The 15,698-nt window shown below is 35.1% G+C and overlaps 1 protein-coding gene across 1 annotated transcript; it reads right to left on the bottom strand.

Moving 5' to 3' along the window:
- Nucleotides 1-3,199: 3,199 nt before the first annotated feature.
- Nucleotides 3,200-11,103, bottom strand: LOC129262413 (protein SpAN-like). The gene is made up of 7 exons (XM_054900528.2): nucleotides 10,800-11,103; nucleotides 9,274-9,529; nucleotides 8,551-8,756; nucleotides 7,422-7,625; nucleotides 6,787-7,143; nucleotides 5,728-6,293; nucleotides 3,200-4,287 (listed from the first exon to the last, which is right to left on the bottom strand). The coding sequence occupies exons 1-7, from the start codon at nucleotides 10,887-10,889 to the stop codon at nucleotides 4,158-4,160; spliced, it is 1,809 nt and encodes a 602-aa protein (XP_054756503.2). The 5' UTR covers nucleotides 10,890-11,103; the 3' UTR covers nucleotides 3,200-4,157.
- Between the last annotated feature and the right edge of the window lie 4,595 nt (nucleotides 11,104-15,698).

Here is a 15,698-nt window from a genome sequence, read left to right as displayed (position 1 = left end):
CTGGTCACCAGCCTTGGACCACTCTTGCGCATCACGAACAATGGCCATCGGACCTTCGTCACCAGACCCTATTGTCTGCGAGGGGTGACGACAGTCTGTGGTACCGATGTCTTCCAAACATGGGCAAAGGCACAGAACATCAATAGATCTTATAAAAAAATCGAACATCTCGCGAGGATGATTCATATGTTTATACAAGATACTACTGCTTCAGTGCCCAGATAAAAATAAACTTAAAAAGAAAGTTGCGTACTAATTAGTCTACCTATAAAGTCGCTCTCTGAAAGTCATACTTTTTTTTTGTTCGTAATGTCAAATTAAATCAGAAAAGCAAGACATAATTTTCCGATAATTGTACCCATGTTTAACTTTAGAAGGAATATTAATTTTAGTCCACACTATTTTGTGAAATCCTACGTGACAAATTCATTGTATATATGCATATGATTACAATTCTCATTTCAAAATATAATAATTTTTATCGAGAAAAATGTTTTATTGTAGGGTTGAATATGTACTGGGTGAATGAGATGGCAGCTAGCCCTCCATAAAAGTATGGTCTCAGATGACCGAGGGTTAACCACACGATTGCCATAAAAAAAATATCCCGATCATTATCAATAAAATAACAGATTAACAGGATGTGTAATCAGAGGCCGATCCAGGATTTTCCTAAACGGGCGGGGGGGCAAATTTTCCCGAGGAAAATTTGACGAGAAAAAACCCAAAGTTTTTACCCAAAAATGAAAGTAATTTCGTCCACGTAAAATTTGACAAGCAAAAAAAAGTCATCCCTTGTGTATGTATAATGTGTTCGCATTAATTTTTTTTATTATGGCTCTCAAAGGGGGGGGGAGCATGGACAGGATGTGCCCCCCCCCCAAAAAAAAAAAATATCAAACAAGCATAATGCTGAAAATTTCATCAAAATCGGATGTAAGATAAGAAAGCTATGACATTTTCAATTTTTTCTTATTTTTCTCATAACAGTCATATACACATCTCAGCACATGCAAATGAGAGAGTCGATGATGTCACTCACTCACTATATTTCTTGTTTTTGATTGTTTAAATTATAGTATATTTCCGTTTTTATAACTTTGACAATAAGGACCAACTTGCCTGAACCATAAAATGTTAACACAATTGTAATATCACATGTTCAGTGAGGAATAAAACTTTTTTACATGACAACTATGAGAAAATTAAAATATTTCATATTTCACATCATAAAATGCAAAATAAATAGTGAGTAGGTAATGTTATCTGTACCCTCACCGATCAGGATGTGCATATAATTTTTTTGCGAAATTAGGCGAACCCTTAAAATGTCATGACTTTCTTATTTTACTCCCGATGTTGATGAAATTTTCATTGTTATGCTTGTTGAATTTCAAATCAATATTTTGTTGGGGTGGACTTGCCTTTGAATTTTAATTACACAATTCTTTTATGGCTCCATTTTGTTCAATAAAACAAATGTAAATATTCAAGCATGACATCATTCTTGGGTCTCTTTCCCCAAGAATACAAGCTTGACAAGGGGGTACAAACATTACGTAATGCAGTGTATTCATACCCTTCGATTGATTCGGTTTACCTACTGAATATCTAATACCTGATGAGCATGTGAGACTGTGACGTATACGATTTTATGACGTCACGATTTTAGTCACCTTGTCGCTTATAGTCTTGAATGATACTCGTATTTTGTTTCCATTAAAAATGAATGGATTGCTTATATTACAATATAATATAGATAGTGTCTTGTTATCGAAGCTACAAATGTATGATTAAGTCAAGATGTTGCATGTTTGTATTTCGACATAACCATGGAGCCTACCCTGAAAAGTAGCTAGAATTAAGGAACTCTGGTGGTACGCTGTGTTTGCAACGTATGATTTCAAATTTCTTGTTTTGATATGCAAAACTTACTAAAAACAATTTTTGCGCAAATTTAGCACTGGTCTCTGTTTCCTTTCGCCATACCACACGTATCACTAACAAAAGGGAAGTGGCCAGATTCCGAAAATTCATGACATTGTCCCGACATTATCACCTAATGAATTAAAATTTACATTTATATGTCCAACACCTTTTTTTCTTTTTCTTTTGCTTGCAACACGAATAACTTTTATATGAAATATTATTTCTTTATAACCCCGACTTTTCTGAAAAATAATGGGGGCACCAATAATAAACAAGTGAAGTCTATGGATTTAACGCACAAAAAAAAAAGATCTTGAGAATTTTTTTTACGATTTTCGTCTATTAATGTTTAAAAAACACGATTTCCCCCACCCCCAACAAAAAAAAAGTGTGACAGATAATTATTTTAAATTAACATTAATAAGTTAATATTTGTTGTTTTGTCTTTTTTGTTGATTACTTCCTGAATTACTTGATTTAGATACATGCAGATTTATGTCAAATTATTATAAGCCTCGATTTATTTTTATATTTGTTATCTCGTCAGTTGTGACAAACCCTTTACGAAAACGGAATGTTGATGCCGGATCTTTAGATGCATTGAAGGGTGAAAACGTCTTGAGTGAATTTATTTACCACTCCTTATAAGGATTCGTATTGCTTCGTCTCACATCATTTGATAAGCCTCCCATAAACCTCTGTGATTCATTCACATTACACTTGTTTACTTAATCAAAAAGTGAGTTTAGATCAGCTGGACACCTAAGTGAATTTCTTATTTCTTAAGTTTATCTTTTCTTATCTTTTTAATTGAACCAGTGTTCTTTCTTCTTATTTTTTTAATAATATAACAGACATTTACTTTTACCATGTCTTATTCTTTACGGCACCCTTTTATGCTCACATTTTCTACATGTATTTTCAGTTTGTATTTTACCTACTCTCTTTATTGATTTTTTTTCACCCCCCCAAAAAAAATCTGGAATGGTGCACAAAGTCCTTCTGAAATGAACAAAAAATACTTTCTCATGATTAAGTCCGTTTCACTTTCCGTTTTCAAAGGTTTCGACTATTTTATAGAATTCTTGTTTATTCTCACACCATCACTTTCTCTCCATCCCCCTCCCCCTCCCCCTCTCTCTCTCTCTTCTTCTCTCCCTCTTATGCACACTCTCTCTCCCTCCCTCTTCATCTCCGTCGCTCTCTCCCTCATTCCCAAACCCCTCCATCATTACAAACAATTCAATGATTATAAAGGATCACCGTAATATTTAGTTGTATTCATTTTTATTCCAAAATGTCACAATTTTTTGTTAATAAATAGCGCATTTACATAATATATACAATACAATAAGCATTAAAATATGTCTCTGGGGGCCCCGTTTCATAAAGATGTACGGCTATTGTCATTTTGTAATTATGGTAACTATTAAAAACTTTTATTTTCGTTGACTGTAGGGTCATGTTACCATGTTAGTTGCCATAGTGACAAAGCTACCATTGTTCTACGTCTTCATTAAACGGGTCCCATGTCCATGTTAGAGATGAATAAGAAACATATAGACATTAAAATACCAGACAAATTCTTGATTGGCAAAGAAATAGCTTATGGGCAATTCCATAAAATATGTACGTCCAATCCCCTATATGTGGGGCCTTCCTGAAATTTTCTGTCTCTGATTTCTTGTTCTTTTGACAGTCAGTAATGTTCTCAAGGGACCATGACTTGGTCAGTTTATAAAGTGAAGTAAGACTTGAGAAAAATGGGGGTCGGACGACGTACAAAAAGGTTGATTATTTAATGGAATTGCCCTTATATAAGCCTTATGGTTGTACAGAAAGTATATTTAATTCCCACCTTGCCCACAGTCGCCTACCAGCACATTGAAAAAAGGTCCCACGTTTCGAAAAAAAAACAATCATGCACAATTTTATGGACAGGTTCCGAATCGTAAAAATTCATTATAATCATGAAGAATTTCATTGAATTTCAGACAAAAAATGACAAATGGCCTGAGTTACCAATAAGTATTTAAACTAGACGCCGGTAAAAATGATTTTGGTATCATAAAGTGATAGTCAATTCAACTTTTTGTTTGAGAAAATGAACCTATAACAAGGGCGACTTTGATCGCATCGTGTAGACTACAGTGGTCATGGTGGTATTAAAATCCAATCTTGAACTTGATTTTTAATTGAAGGAGTTCTTTAGTTATTCGATCGTCGAATCAGAGATCGATTGCACGGTATCTCGCCAAAAAGCCTCTATCCCTAACAGACCCATCTGTCTTCAGGGTAAGTTCCATCCTGCTACCGATTGACACCAAAGAAGCGGCTGGATACTCAGAACCACACATTCTGGAGAAGAATAAATAAACAAAGAAAAAAATTAATAAATATATTAATTTTTGACATTTGGGATTAGACCTTCATGAATTGTTTGGAGAGAGTATATTGACGCAAAACACCTTTTGCTGATAAAAACATCTATTTTGTACAAAATTTGATTTAAAAAACATGGATAATATCGTAAATTGACCGGATTGTAAAAAGAGCATTCCATTTCCAATAATCTTTTTTAGTATAACGTATTTTGACTAATGATATGAATCAATTTTTGCAGACAAAGAGCATGGAATTGATTCCACCTTCTCTTTGACACCCGGGACCCGTAACACAAATGTTATCGATTAATCGTACGCTTTATCTTCACGATTGATTGTACATGTTAGTCAATGGAATCAATCGTAGAAAAATGTTCTACGATTATTGCTAAGCTTTGTTTTACGGGCCCCTGATGTACCCTCTCATTTGCTTAAACCAAGATAGATGAACAATGAACGCAGTTTTATAATACACACAATCCGTAAAATACCATTATAATTTTCACTGTACAAAAGTGGATGAAAAAAAAAATGAATCATTCATTTTACTTATTCGGCAGAGAGAGATTATTCTACTCTTGTCAATCACTTGTTTAATCGCAGAAGACATCGCGATACATATTGACATCACTATAATAAAGTCATGTACCAATTAACGTAGATGGTAGCAACACATACAAGGTGTTGACGAACTCTGTCTACGTTCGTTGTGATGAACTTTTAATCGCAGAATGTAAGTTCACAGTCAAGACCAAGAATAAGTAAAATAATTGAGGAAGGTGAATTTAGAAAGCAACTAATATGATAAACCAGTTGACTAATGGATTTTGTAATTCCTATTGGTTTCTAAACAGGACTTCCCGTTTCTGGTAGACAGTAGCGTATTTTCGAAACCACTTCACACACGCTTTCTGGAACGTTGAGAATCTATTGAAAATGCCCGTCAACTGACAATGGAGAGATTAGAGGTCATGTTTGATCGTTGGTGGACCAAGAGAGCAGATCATCTTAAAATAAAAAATGCAAATGTCGTTTGTCCAGAGCTACGACTCAGCTGCTTTGATTCAACGATTTTCGACAAAGGCTGTTTTGTCATTTAGGGCTTTTGATTTTCTGCGTTATAGAAAGCGACTGCGAAGGGATTGCTAAAATTCCCTAACGTATTGAAAATGCCTGTCAAACAAATGACAGAGAACAGCAGGCTAGGTCTTTGACGAAAATTGGTGAATAACAGTTTCATCCTAAGTTTTTTTATTTTTTTATTTTGTCCAGAGTCCAGGACGAAACTGCTGATTTTATTCACCAATTTTCGACAAAGACTGCTTTGTCATGAAGGGCTTTAGACAATAGATTCTCTGCGTTCCAAAAAGCGTCTGCGTATTTATTGCAAAAATGCCGTAATGTGTTCACTTACTTCATGTCGACTTTGATACCATCTCCCAGGTTAATCAGGAGTCCATCCCACTGGCAGGAGGCTTGGTCCTCAAGAGCAAAGTCCTCGAACATGAGTTCAACTCGACGATCATCAACCACTTCGATCACGTACGCACATTCAAGATTGTTATCGTAGTCACTAGGAAAGTTCGGTGATGCAAAACGTCCTTCCTCATCAACAAATTCCCCGCCACAAGTACCGACCACTGGGTCATCAGTCATTGCCTGCAGTGTGGTTGTTTCCGTCGTCGTCTGTACGGTGGTCGTTGCCGCCGTCGTCGTCGTCGGCGGCCTCGTTGTTGAATCAATCACGATTTCGTAGGTAGCTTTGAAACCGCGCCAGGTGATGCTGAAATCAGATGTGAAGATAACCAGCATCTGGTTGCTACTAGAGATCTGGTTGGGGGGTAAGGTGTTTCCACAGAACTTCTCTCCGACACCGTTGATGTCGTCTTTGCGAACCTCGACGGCGTCGTAGCGACACAGAGCCTCCGTTTCGATGTTCATGTCGATGAATGTCAGTTCGATAGTGCTCCCTACCGGTCCCTGAAAGCGAAACCATCAGAATAAAAGAAAAAATAAAGGCTAGATTTTATTACAAACTCTACTTGAGCAACTTCAAGATTGCTTACATTAATTTTTTTTTTTTACATTATGTTGGAATCATATTATTCAGGGGAGCATTTCATGAAAGGACTTGTCGGACGTTTTATCCGACAATTACCATAGTAACAATGCCTCTTAACCAATAAGAATAAAGGAAAGTTGTCAGGTGAGCGTTTCATCAACATTTTTGTCCGACAAGTTGCCAGGTCTGACAACTTTCCTTGATTATGATTCGCTGAATGGCACTGTTACCATAGTAACTGTCAGATGAAATAGTACTTGTCAGATAAAAATGTTAATTAAACGCTCCCTTGGATAGACATGGAAAACTACTAATCTCTGTTACATCGGTCATGTTTCTTTTTTTTTCAAATCAATATTCTTAAAAGGAATAATCGAAATAAACAGTTATTCATCTGATTTGTAGACTTACATCGATCTGGTACAAGCAAGTCGCGCCATCGTCATAGTCCCCGGGGTAGTTAGGAGACGTCAGCACCCCGATGGTCTCGGTGAACACGTTGGAGCAACTAATTGGTGGAAGGGTTGGTCCGCCATCTTGGCACACGTCGCCGCTATAGCCAGCAGGACACACGCAAACGCAGTCATCGTCGTGATAACCCTCATTCAGGCATTCGTCGGCGTCGGAGCAATCTTCGACGTTGTCGCACTCGTAGATGAGGTTTGCCAGTGCAATGTCGGCCGCGCTAAGAGCGGTCCGTTGACCGAGGCGACTGTTGAGTCGGGGATCACGGGCTGTGATAGTCGGTTGACCATTGGAAGAAAAGGCCTAAAAGGGGGATGCAAATGCATAAAGAAGGAATATTATTGAGAATGATTTAGAATAATGATTAACATATATATATTAATTGATGTAAATTAGAGATGCATTTTTATTCAAATATCCCTTTGATAAAAATATTCTGTTTACCGTTTATTGTATTTTCTTTGTTAATTTGCCTTTACGAAAAAGTTGCAGAAGGTCAATAAATCAAAAAAGATTTTTAAACAATTAATAAACCAAACTAAATGAGAAATTTAAACAATTAATGACACTGATATACTTACATAGCCTCCATAATGCATGATTGAGCCAACATCGTAGTTAACATTCTGTGTCGTCACAGTTCCCCAGGAGTATTTAGCAAAGTTATGTTGCCGACCGGACTGGATGTTCTGATAGAAGACGTTGATGTGGTTGTCTCTGTCGGGTCGAGATTGTTCGTGATGGAACCCGATGGCGTGTCCGATTTCGTGAACGATGGTTCCAAACTGTAAACAGAAAATGTAATCACGATCACGACTATGACTACATATAATCCAAACACTAACATATTCTTGGCGTGCAAATATATTCATTTTTCACGAATAAATTTTTCTTATTGAAACTCATGAAAAGAAAAATAAGAAGTGAAATATATCTTCGACATACTTGCCCAAGTTATTTACTTAAACTTATCTCATATATCTGATTGTAATGTTTACTTCTTTTGCTGAATAGAAAAACAACAATAATAATGATGACAATAACAATGATGGCAATATTGATGATAATAATGACAATAATCATGATAATAATACTAATTATTACAATCATGATAGTAATAACAATAGTAATATTAACAATAATATTAATATCTATTCGCGCCATGTATTTTAATGCTTAAGGTTGTTTGAGTGACTAATCTTGCTTCGCCTTTAGGTGGAAACACTAAAAGTCGTTTTTTTTTTCTTACCTGAGGTATACCTACTTTCAATTCACCCTTAAGCATTTCGTATAACAATAAACGATTGTACACTTGTTATATTTCATTTCTTTTTTCGCAACAGATTGCGAAAAACTATTTTGATTGAACAGAACCATATCTCGTTCCAACGCTTATCGATATCCCAAGATGCGATTAAGGTGGAGCCAATGGGTGATTTCAAGTTCAGTGTTGATCTTTTAATGCTGTTCGATCATTTTTTTACATGAACATAACTTACATAACACCAAACATAAAATGACGTTGGTCCTGAAACCTCACTGAGTGTCGAGCTGTCAATGTTGTGACCTGGATGTTTATGTAGACTCAGAATAGGTTTTATGGCTAGAGAAACGCAATCAAAATTGTGCTTTCAACAAATTTAAGCATCAACACCAGACTTAAAATCACCCAATGTTAATTTCAGATGACGTCAATTATTGTGAACTTACGTAGCCACATCCGGGTCCTATAGATATCTGTTGCTGATTTGGGTAGGCTCGTCCAACATGCGACCAACATCCAGACCCTCGGAAGAATGAGATATACGAGCCGTGCCTCAGCGTCCTGGAGTGTGACGAGGTCCGGGGTTCGAACCTCAGACAGGTGTTCTGTTCCCAGTGGTCCATGGCAGAGCGAATCAAGCTAGATATTCCACCTAAAGAATTAATCATTCGTCGATAGAGATGAAAGGGAAAGTGTAAACAAAATCTACCAAATCTTAAAGGACAGGATGAGAAAATCTAAGTTCCTTCCATTTTGATTAAAATTTACATCCATTCTCCAAATAATCACAGACTTGCATTCTGTCTAGAATTACAATTAAAAGTCTAAAACCAAGTAGACGATGATCATTTAAGTCGAATTTTGTAGATTTGAAATAGTTTGACGTTGCTGTGTAATCGATGAATAAAGTTATGAATATTCCTAACAAAGTAAAATAATGACAATGATAAATGGTCATAGATACGATGTGTTCAAATTAAAATATATCCCATTCGAAACAAATATCATGCGAAGAGAGCAAACGAATAATGGACACTTATGGGTAAACCAATAAAGCCCCAAATCAACACTTTGATACTTCCGAAACAAATTAAAAAAAAACGGACAAGGAGGAAACGGTGAATGTAAAACAAGACTTTCGCCAAACACAGGTCGAAACATGAGCTTACTTAAAGACGAATCAATGACGTAAGGGACGATTTTGTATGGCCAGCGTTGGCTTTCGTTATTTGTAGCCTTTCTCTTCTTACGACCAGCTTTCTCATCATCGATGGCCTCCTCAACTTTCATCAGCTGTTCTTCTGTTAGCATCATGTCTCCCTGGAATGCCCCGGAAACTGGCTCCTCATCCTTGGGTTCCGGTTTTGGTGTTTTCTGGAGTCCTGGTGCCGAGGTTTCTGAAGGCTTTTCAGGAGGAGGCGTCTCCTAAAATGGGAAATGTATGAGAGAAAACGCTATCTATATGAATGATTGTAAATTGATATACCAACAAAAACGAGGTCCCGGTATCGAGGTTTCTGAAGGCTACCTTGGAGGAGGTGTCTCCTTACAGGGGAAATATGCGAGAAACCGCTGGAATGTATGGTTGTAAATTTATTGGTCAACAATAACGAATGTATATTGAGTTAATGAAATGACTGGCTGGGATGAAAATTGGTACAATTCCAGAAAGGTAATAGGAAAATTATATTCATTGGAAAGCAGAGTCCAGACATTTAATCAAATTGTGTCTTTGGGGGATCTGAAATGTTGCAGATGTATGCAATTCAATAACGAATTGACAGAACATCCGTTCCAAATGTTGTGGAATATTAAGAATGAACAAGCGGTCTGACAATTAACTTCAAGAATCAAATTAATGTTTATATTGTTGATTTATTTTTTTTGTACGACGTTTCGATTTCTGATGATAAACTCGAGACATGATGTCCATAACACACTCAGAAAATATGGTATCAATCCGTTACGTTAGTTAAAAACCAATACCACGTCACATATTTCGTCACCCTACTCGTCAACCAAATTCGGCATTCATTTTGATGCCATACCCGGCAAAATAACTTGTCAAACTTTCATTATCAAAACTTTGCAAGACGGAAATGTACTTTCGCGATTACGGCATATCAAACAAGAACCCTAAATGCAAATGTAAACATAAATATATATATATATACATTCATAACTTGAGTTTAATTCAAACTCTGATCTAAATATGGGGTTTAACTATGAGTAGCCAACGGTGACATGTATCTCCAACCAATAGTACAATTTCAATTTGTTAGCTCATTTTAAACTTTGTTGAAAATGAAATAAAATTAAAATGAAACTCGAATCTCTGATAACTGACTGAGAATTATTATTAACATTGTTTTCTCCATCATTAAAACATGAAGAAAGAGCCAAGTCAAGATAGGAGATATATCATGTAAATGCAACTTTGACAATTTTGGCTTCCCACAATTTTAAGACGCATCTATTCATTATTTATTTATTCATGTTTTCTTTTTAAAAAGCAGGGTAGTCCCATTCACGAAAGAGGCCCGCTTTACAAAGGAGCCCTCCTATCATTCACAATTGGAACATTATACAATCACAGTTATACAATTAGACCATATAAAAAGTAAAACCGGACCTCAAAATGGGCCTCTAAATAGACACCACCGATAAATGTTGAAACATGAATTACAAATCTTACCATGGGTGCTTCTTTCTGCTCTCCCGCTGGAGCCGCGATGCTGCAGTTTGCCAAAACGGCAACTCCTACCAGAATGAGAATTAATTTCATCTCGATGAATATCTGATAACCACACGGTTATTTAAAAACACATGTGAATTATAATAGGATGGCAAATCACGTTAATAAAAGTGATAAAGAAATGAAGCTCCTTAATTATGGATGGAAACTAGTGGATTAAAAATGATCTCAGCACGCTCAGAAAGTCAGACTTCAGCTCTAAGTTTTCCGATGTTTTGGCGATGTAGAATAAATCTTGAAATATAGTTTACAAGACGAAATACATGTCTATATATAACCCCTCTCGCCGTTACACAAGTTCAGTATCACACCCCGCCCCCTATTCATTAATGCAATTACCACAAAGGTGATCTTTTCTTTCAAATTTCATTAACAATTGGAAGCCCTTCTGGTATTAGGCTCAGTATAGAATAAAAAATCCTAAAGTCAGAAGCAATACCGACCAGGATATGAAATACATAATAGATTAATTGATAGGAGAATAGATAATAGGCCCTAGGATTAGCTTGGGATTAAATCAGTAGCAATTAGATAAGATTGGAAGCAATTAATAATAGGATGTAAAATCGGCTTCCATCGAGAAAGTTACATAATTTTGGATTTTGATTTTTTTTAAGATTACCTAAAAAAATAAAAATTTATGCCTTTGAGATTTGAGTAAGCGAATGGATAATCAGGGTTGATTTTCTTGTTCTCCCCCAAACATTTGTGGTATAGTCTAGTTATCATTTTTTTTATATTGTAGTGCTGCTGTAATTTCAAACCTTAGAGAAAAAAACTAAGATGTTGAAGTATTTAAAGTACAAGTATAATAACCATCTTGTTATCATGATGTTCTTGATATTTGTGGAGGGGTTTTTATTATTATTTTAGCGCATCAAGTTTGGACAAGAGAATGCCGGGGCTGCAAAAAACATTAATCGGTAACTATCAGATTTCAACCTGCACACTGAAATGGGTTAAATAAAAAATTGTCGAATAATACACACGTTTGTTTGTTGGATAACAAAAACAAAAAGCAAGTTTCATGGATTATTTAACGCTGCAGCAATGCGTACATCCGATAGTTAGACCTTGTTTTGCTCAACACACATAATTATGTTCCATTTTTACTCAATATTGTGTAAACTTTTTTTTTCAAAGAATGTTTCCCAAATAGAGTTGTGAATAACTTTACAAAGTACTCACGAGAATTCTCACTATTCCTTAAATCTGATAAACCCAATCAAATTAAAGTTTACGAACATTTTCAACTAAAACTGAAACGAATTCTCCCACAACTAAAGGAAATCATTGCTTCCCCCCCCCCCTTTTTGTTTATAAAAGAAATGCTGGTTATTTTTAGCCTCTCGTGTATATGTATATCATTATATTAATGTCAACTGTTTTTATTTAATTTCTAATAATTTGTTTTCATCTAATTCCATAACTCACGTTAATTTGATATAACACATATTTTACATGTGGAATTTATATTAGAACATGCGTCAAAAGTTTGATTCTGAGTATCTTCTTGGGTAGACAAAATTGAATTTCAATTCAATATATCTACATTCTCGTTGAAAAAAGGCAAAGTTAACAGAATATACCTTGAAGGGCCACACTTCCATCTTTAAGTAGATAGATATTCGTGTGGCAGGGTTTGTGGGGCTTTGTAGTTTGTAGCCCATTAGTATAAAATATAGAAACAGAGCCAATGCGTATGACAATGAGAGATATTTTTTAAAGTTTGAATTGAATTAAAATAATGACTCATTTTTATTCCAACCCTCTGCTCTTACAAGATCCATTGATTAATATCAATTTCTGTCATGAATCGTTTTGTAAAGCGCTTAGAAACACCATGTATTAAGCGCTATATTGTTTTTCTCTGACAATTTGTTTTAATCAAAAGTTCATCGTAAAATAGGGGCCTGCTATCAATACGCACAAAATAAAGATTATAATTACTTTGAGAAAAGGAAACTGGTATCATTTACTTTTTGAAGATATGTATTATTGATATTCAATAGCACAGCGGACTTTATACCATTTGCAGAGATGCCAACTGCCCCCCCCCCAATATTTTTATACCTTTTCATACAGCAGGTTTTCATGAAAAATCGTATTATACACACACATGTCTGTTGAAGAATTTTTTTTTTTCATCTCTCAAAATATTGCAATTCTTTATATACATGTAGGTTTGGCATCCTTGCATTTGCCTTTTGTGATGAAAATTACGTACATGTATAATATATTATCTTCACTTGCGCTTGCATATAGGCGAATCCAGGAGCCCGAAGCAGCCGTCCCCCCTATTGGCGGTTTAAAAAAAAGATCAAGAAGACAACAAGGAGAAGAAGAATGAAATGAAGAAGAGAAGAAAGTAAAGAATGATAAGAAGAGAAAATGAGAAATAATAAAAAGAGGAAAAATTGACAAATAGCGTTCGAATTGCCTGTTTATTGGTATACTTAACATGTTCAAAAGGACCATGTAAAATATTCGGTTTTTATGACAAATGTGAGCTTCGAGTTTTCACTACATGTATTTTTTTTAATGCTTGAATGTCACGTACTGAAGTCTGAACATCTTAATGTTCCCCTCGGGCTTCGCGCTTGCAATAATCTTACTTTGATGTAAAATGAATTAAGCAGGGACCGCCGAACGGTTTTGAAAGTGGGGGGGGGGGTGGGCTGACCGTTAAAAAAAAATACAATCAGATGGTCATAGTTACGTGTTTGTACACGGTTTTGATAAAAAAGGAGAGAAAGAGAAAGAGAAATTGAAACCTGAAATTCGAACATTCCTGGATTTTTCACAAAATAAATTGAGCTGAACGAAATAACTTTTGTAAAATGGCAAGAGGAATTCTGAAGAATTCATACAGGTACTGTATTCGTCATTATTTGCAAATTACCTCACTTGGTCGTTCCGCCGTAATAACAGACTTTTTCACCACCCCCTCTCACGTTTATACCATATTATATTCTGTACTATAGACTTCAAATGCCAAGTCTCACAGTTGAAAGTGGCATGAATATTTGATTTGATTTGATTTTATTTGATTGGTTTCTTCTGCATTCATATCATTTGTATAATACATTCTTCCATAACCTAACAGCATATAATTTTATACAAATATGATTTACTACCAAATTATAACAAACACAATTTGCAGGAGAAGGATTGTCTTCATAAGCAAATTTGCTTGAAAGAAAAATGACAACCCCAGATTAAAAACTCATTAAAATCAATAATACCGTTACAGCAGAATGTTAATATTAATTCGTAATTAGAATAATGAAGATGATAAGGATGATGATGATGACGATGATGATGATGATGATGACGATGATGGTGACAATGGTGAAGATGATGATGATGATGATGATGATGATGATGATGATGAGGATGATGATGGTAATGATGATGATGATGATGGTGATTATGATGATGATGATGAAGATCATTGAGATGATGATGGTGATGATGTGAGCTAATGGTGATGACTATGTTGATACAGAAAATTTATTTTAAATATTCTGATAATAACATGATAATAACTATCATGTGTATCTCGTACATCATTGCTTCCAATACAATTTATGTCTGGTTTTCTTCCCCCTTTCCTTTCGAAGCCTCCATCATTTTCATGTTCCATATTTCAAATGTATTATTTTGGTATATACATAAACTCCTCAAAAAAAGTTTAGAAATTTGACTTTGATCGATAATCCCTTCTGGGCTTTAGTAAATATCAATGTGTAATTAATATCAATTAGTACATCATTTAATTCTCTTTAAAAGGATACCCTACATGATATGATTATGGTTCACATGGAGGTGCAGTGCCTTGAAATGTGGGGCAAGATCAAAATTCAAAAGTTGCAAAATGACACAATATTGAAAGTCACTGTTCTTTTTTCCGTGGTGATGAGTGAGTTTCTCAGCGGTTTCTTTTATTTTCATGCACCTTAACATCAACATTAACATGGAATCAAACACACCTCTGCACAAGCAAACACATAACAAACAAACGTGCATGGGTATTTCAAACCACGACTCAAATCATGTTATCTCACAGAATCATCACTACATAAACCACAACAAAACATAAAAAATGAAGAAGCAGGGGCTTGATTTGAATGGATTTTCATCTCTATTGACACAGGCAAAAGAATATTGTTCTGTATTGAATCTTCATGACTATTTCTGCTCGTTTTGCAGCTTTTCAATTTAGACCTCATCCAACACTTCTGAATCCTGCTCTTTTCGTGGTGGCATGATCATAACAAGCATGGTATCATTTTAAAGAGAATTAAATGATCTTTTGAATGATGTCATACATGCATTGTCATGATTGTGTAAAATTGGGAGTTGGGAGAAATTAATGGCCAAACTCAGATTTCCAAACTTTTTTTAGGAGTTTATATATATTTGTTCTGCTCATATACATGTTTCAATGATTTAAAAGAGAGAAAATTTTCAATTATGATTATATTTTGATCAGAATAACGTTATGTATGCATGTATATGTTTATTTATGTAGTTTGCTTATTGTTATGCTATGCTGAAAAAAATATTTTACTTGTATATACTTTTGTTATTGGAATGTGGAAATCAAATCATATCAAAGTGATTAATTGCTTTCAAGTTAGTAAACTTAACTAATCAACCAAATTGATGTTACAATGACCATTTTTAGGTCAGTATATTAAAAAAATGCTCGCGATCTGCGCTCGCACAATTTGTTAATGGGATCCATGTCATGATCATAAATTATTGTAATATTTCCATTTTTCAGGTCAGTATTTCAGCTCGCTTTGTGTATTTTGTGAGTTCCGTTTCATGTTC

The sequence above is a fragment of the Lytechinus pictus genome, chromosome 5, assembly GCF_037042905.1.
Source record: "Lytechinus pictus isolate F3 Inbred chromosome 5, Lp3.0, whole genome shotgun sequence".
Lineage (NCBI taxonomy): Eukaryota > Metazoa > Echinodermata > Echinoidea > Temnopleuroida > Toxopneustidae > Lytechinus > Lytechinus pictus.
Note: the sequence above shows the minus strand (reverse complement) of the source record. Positions and strands in the feature narration are given on the sequence as shown.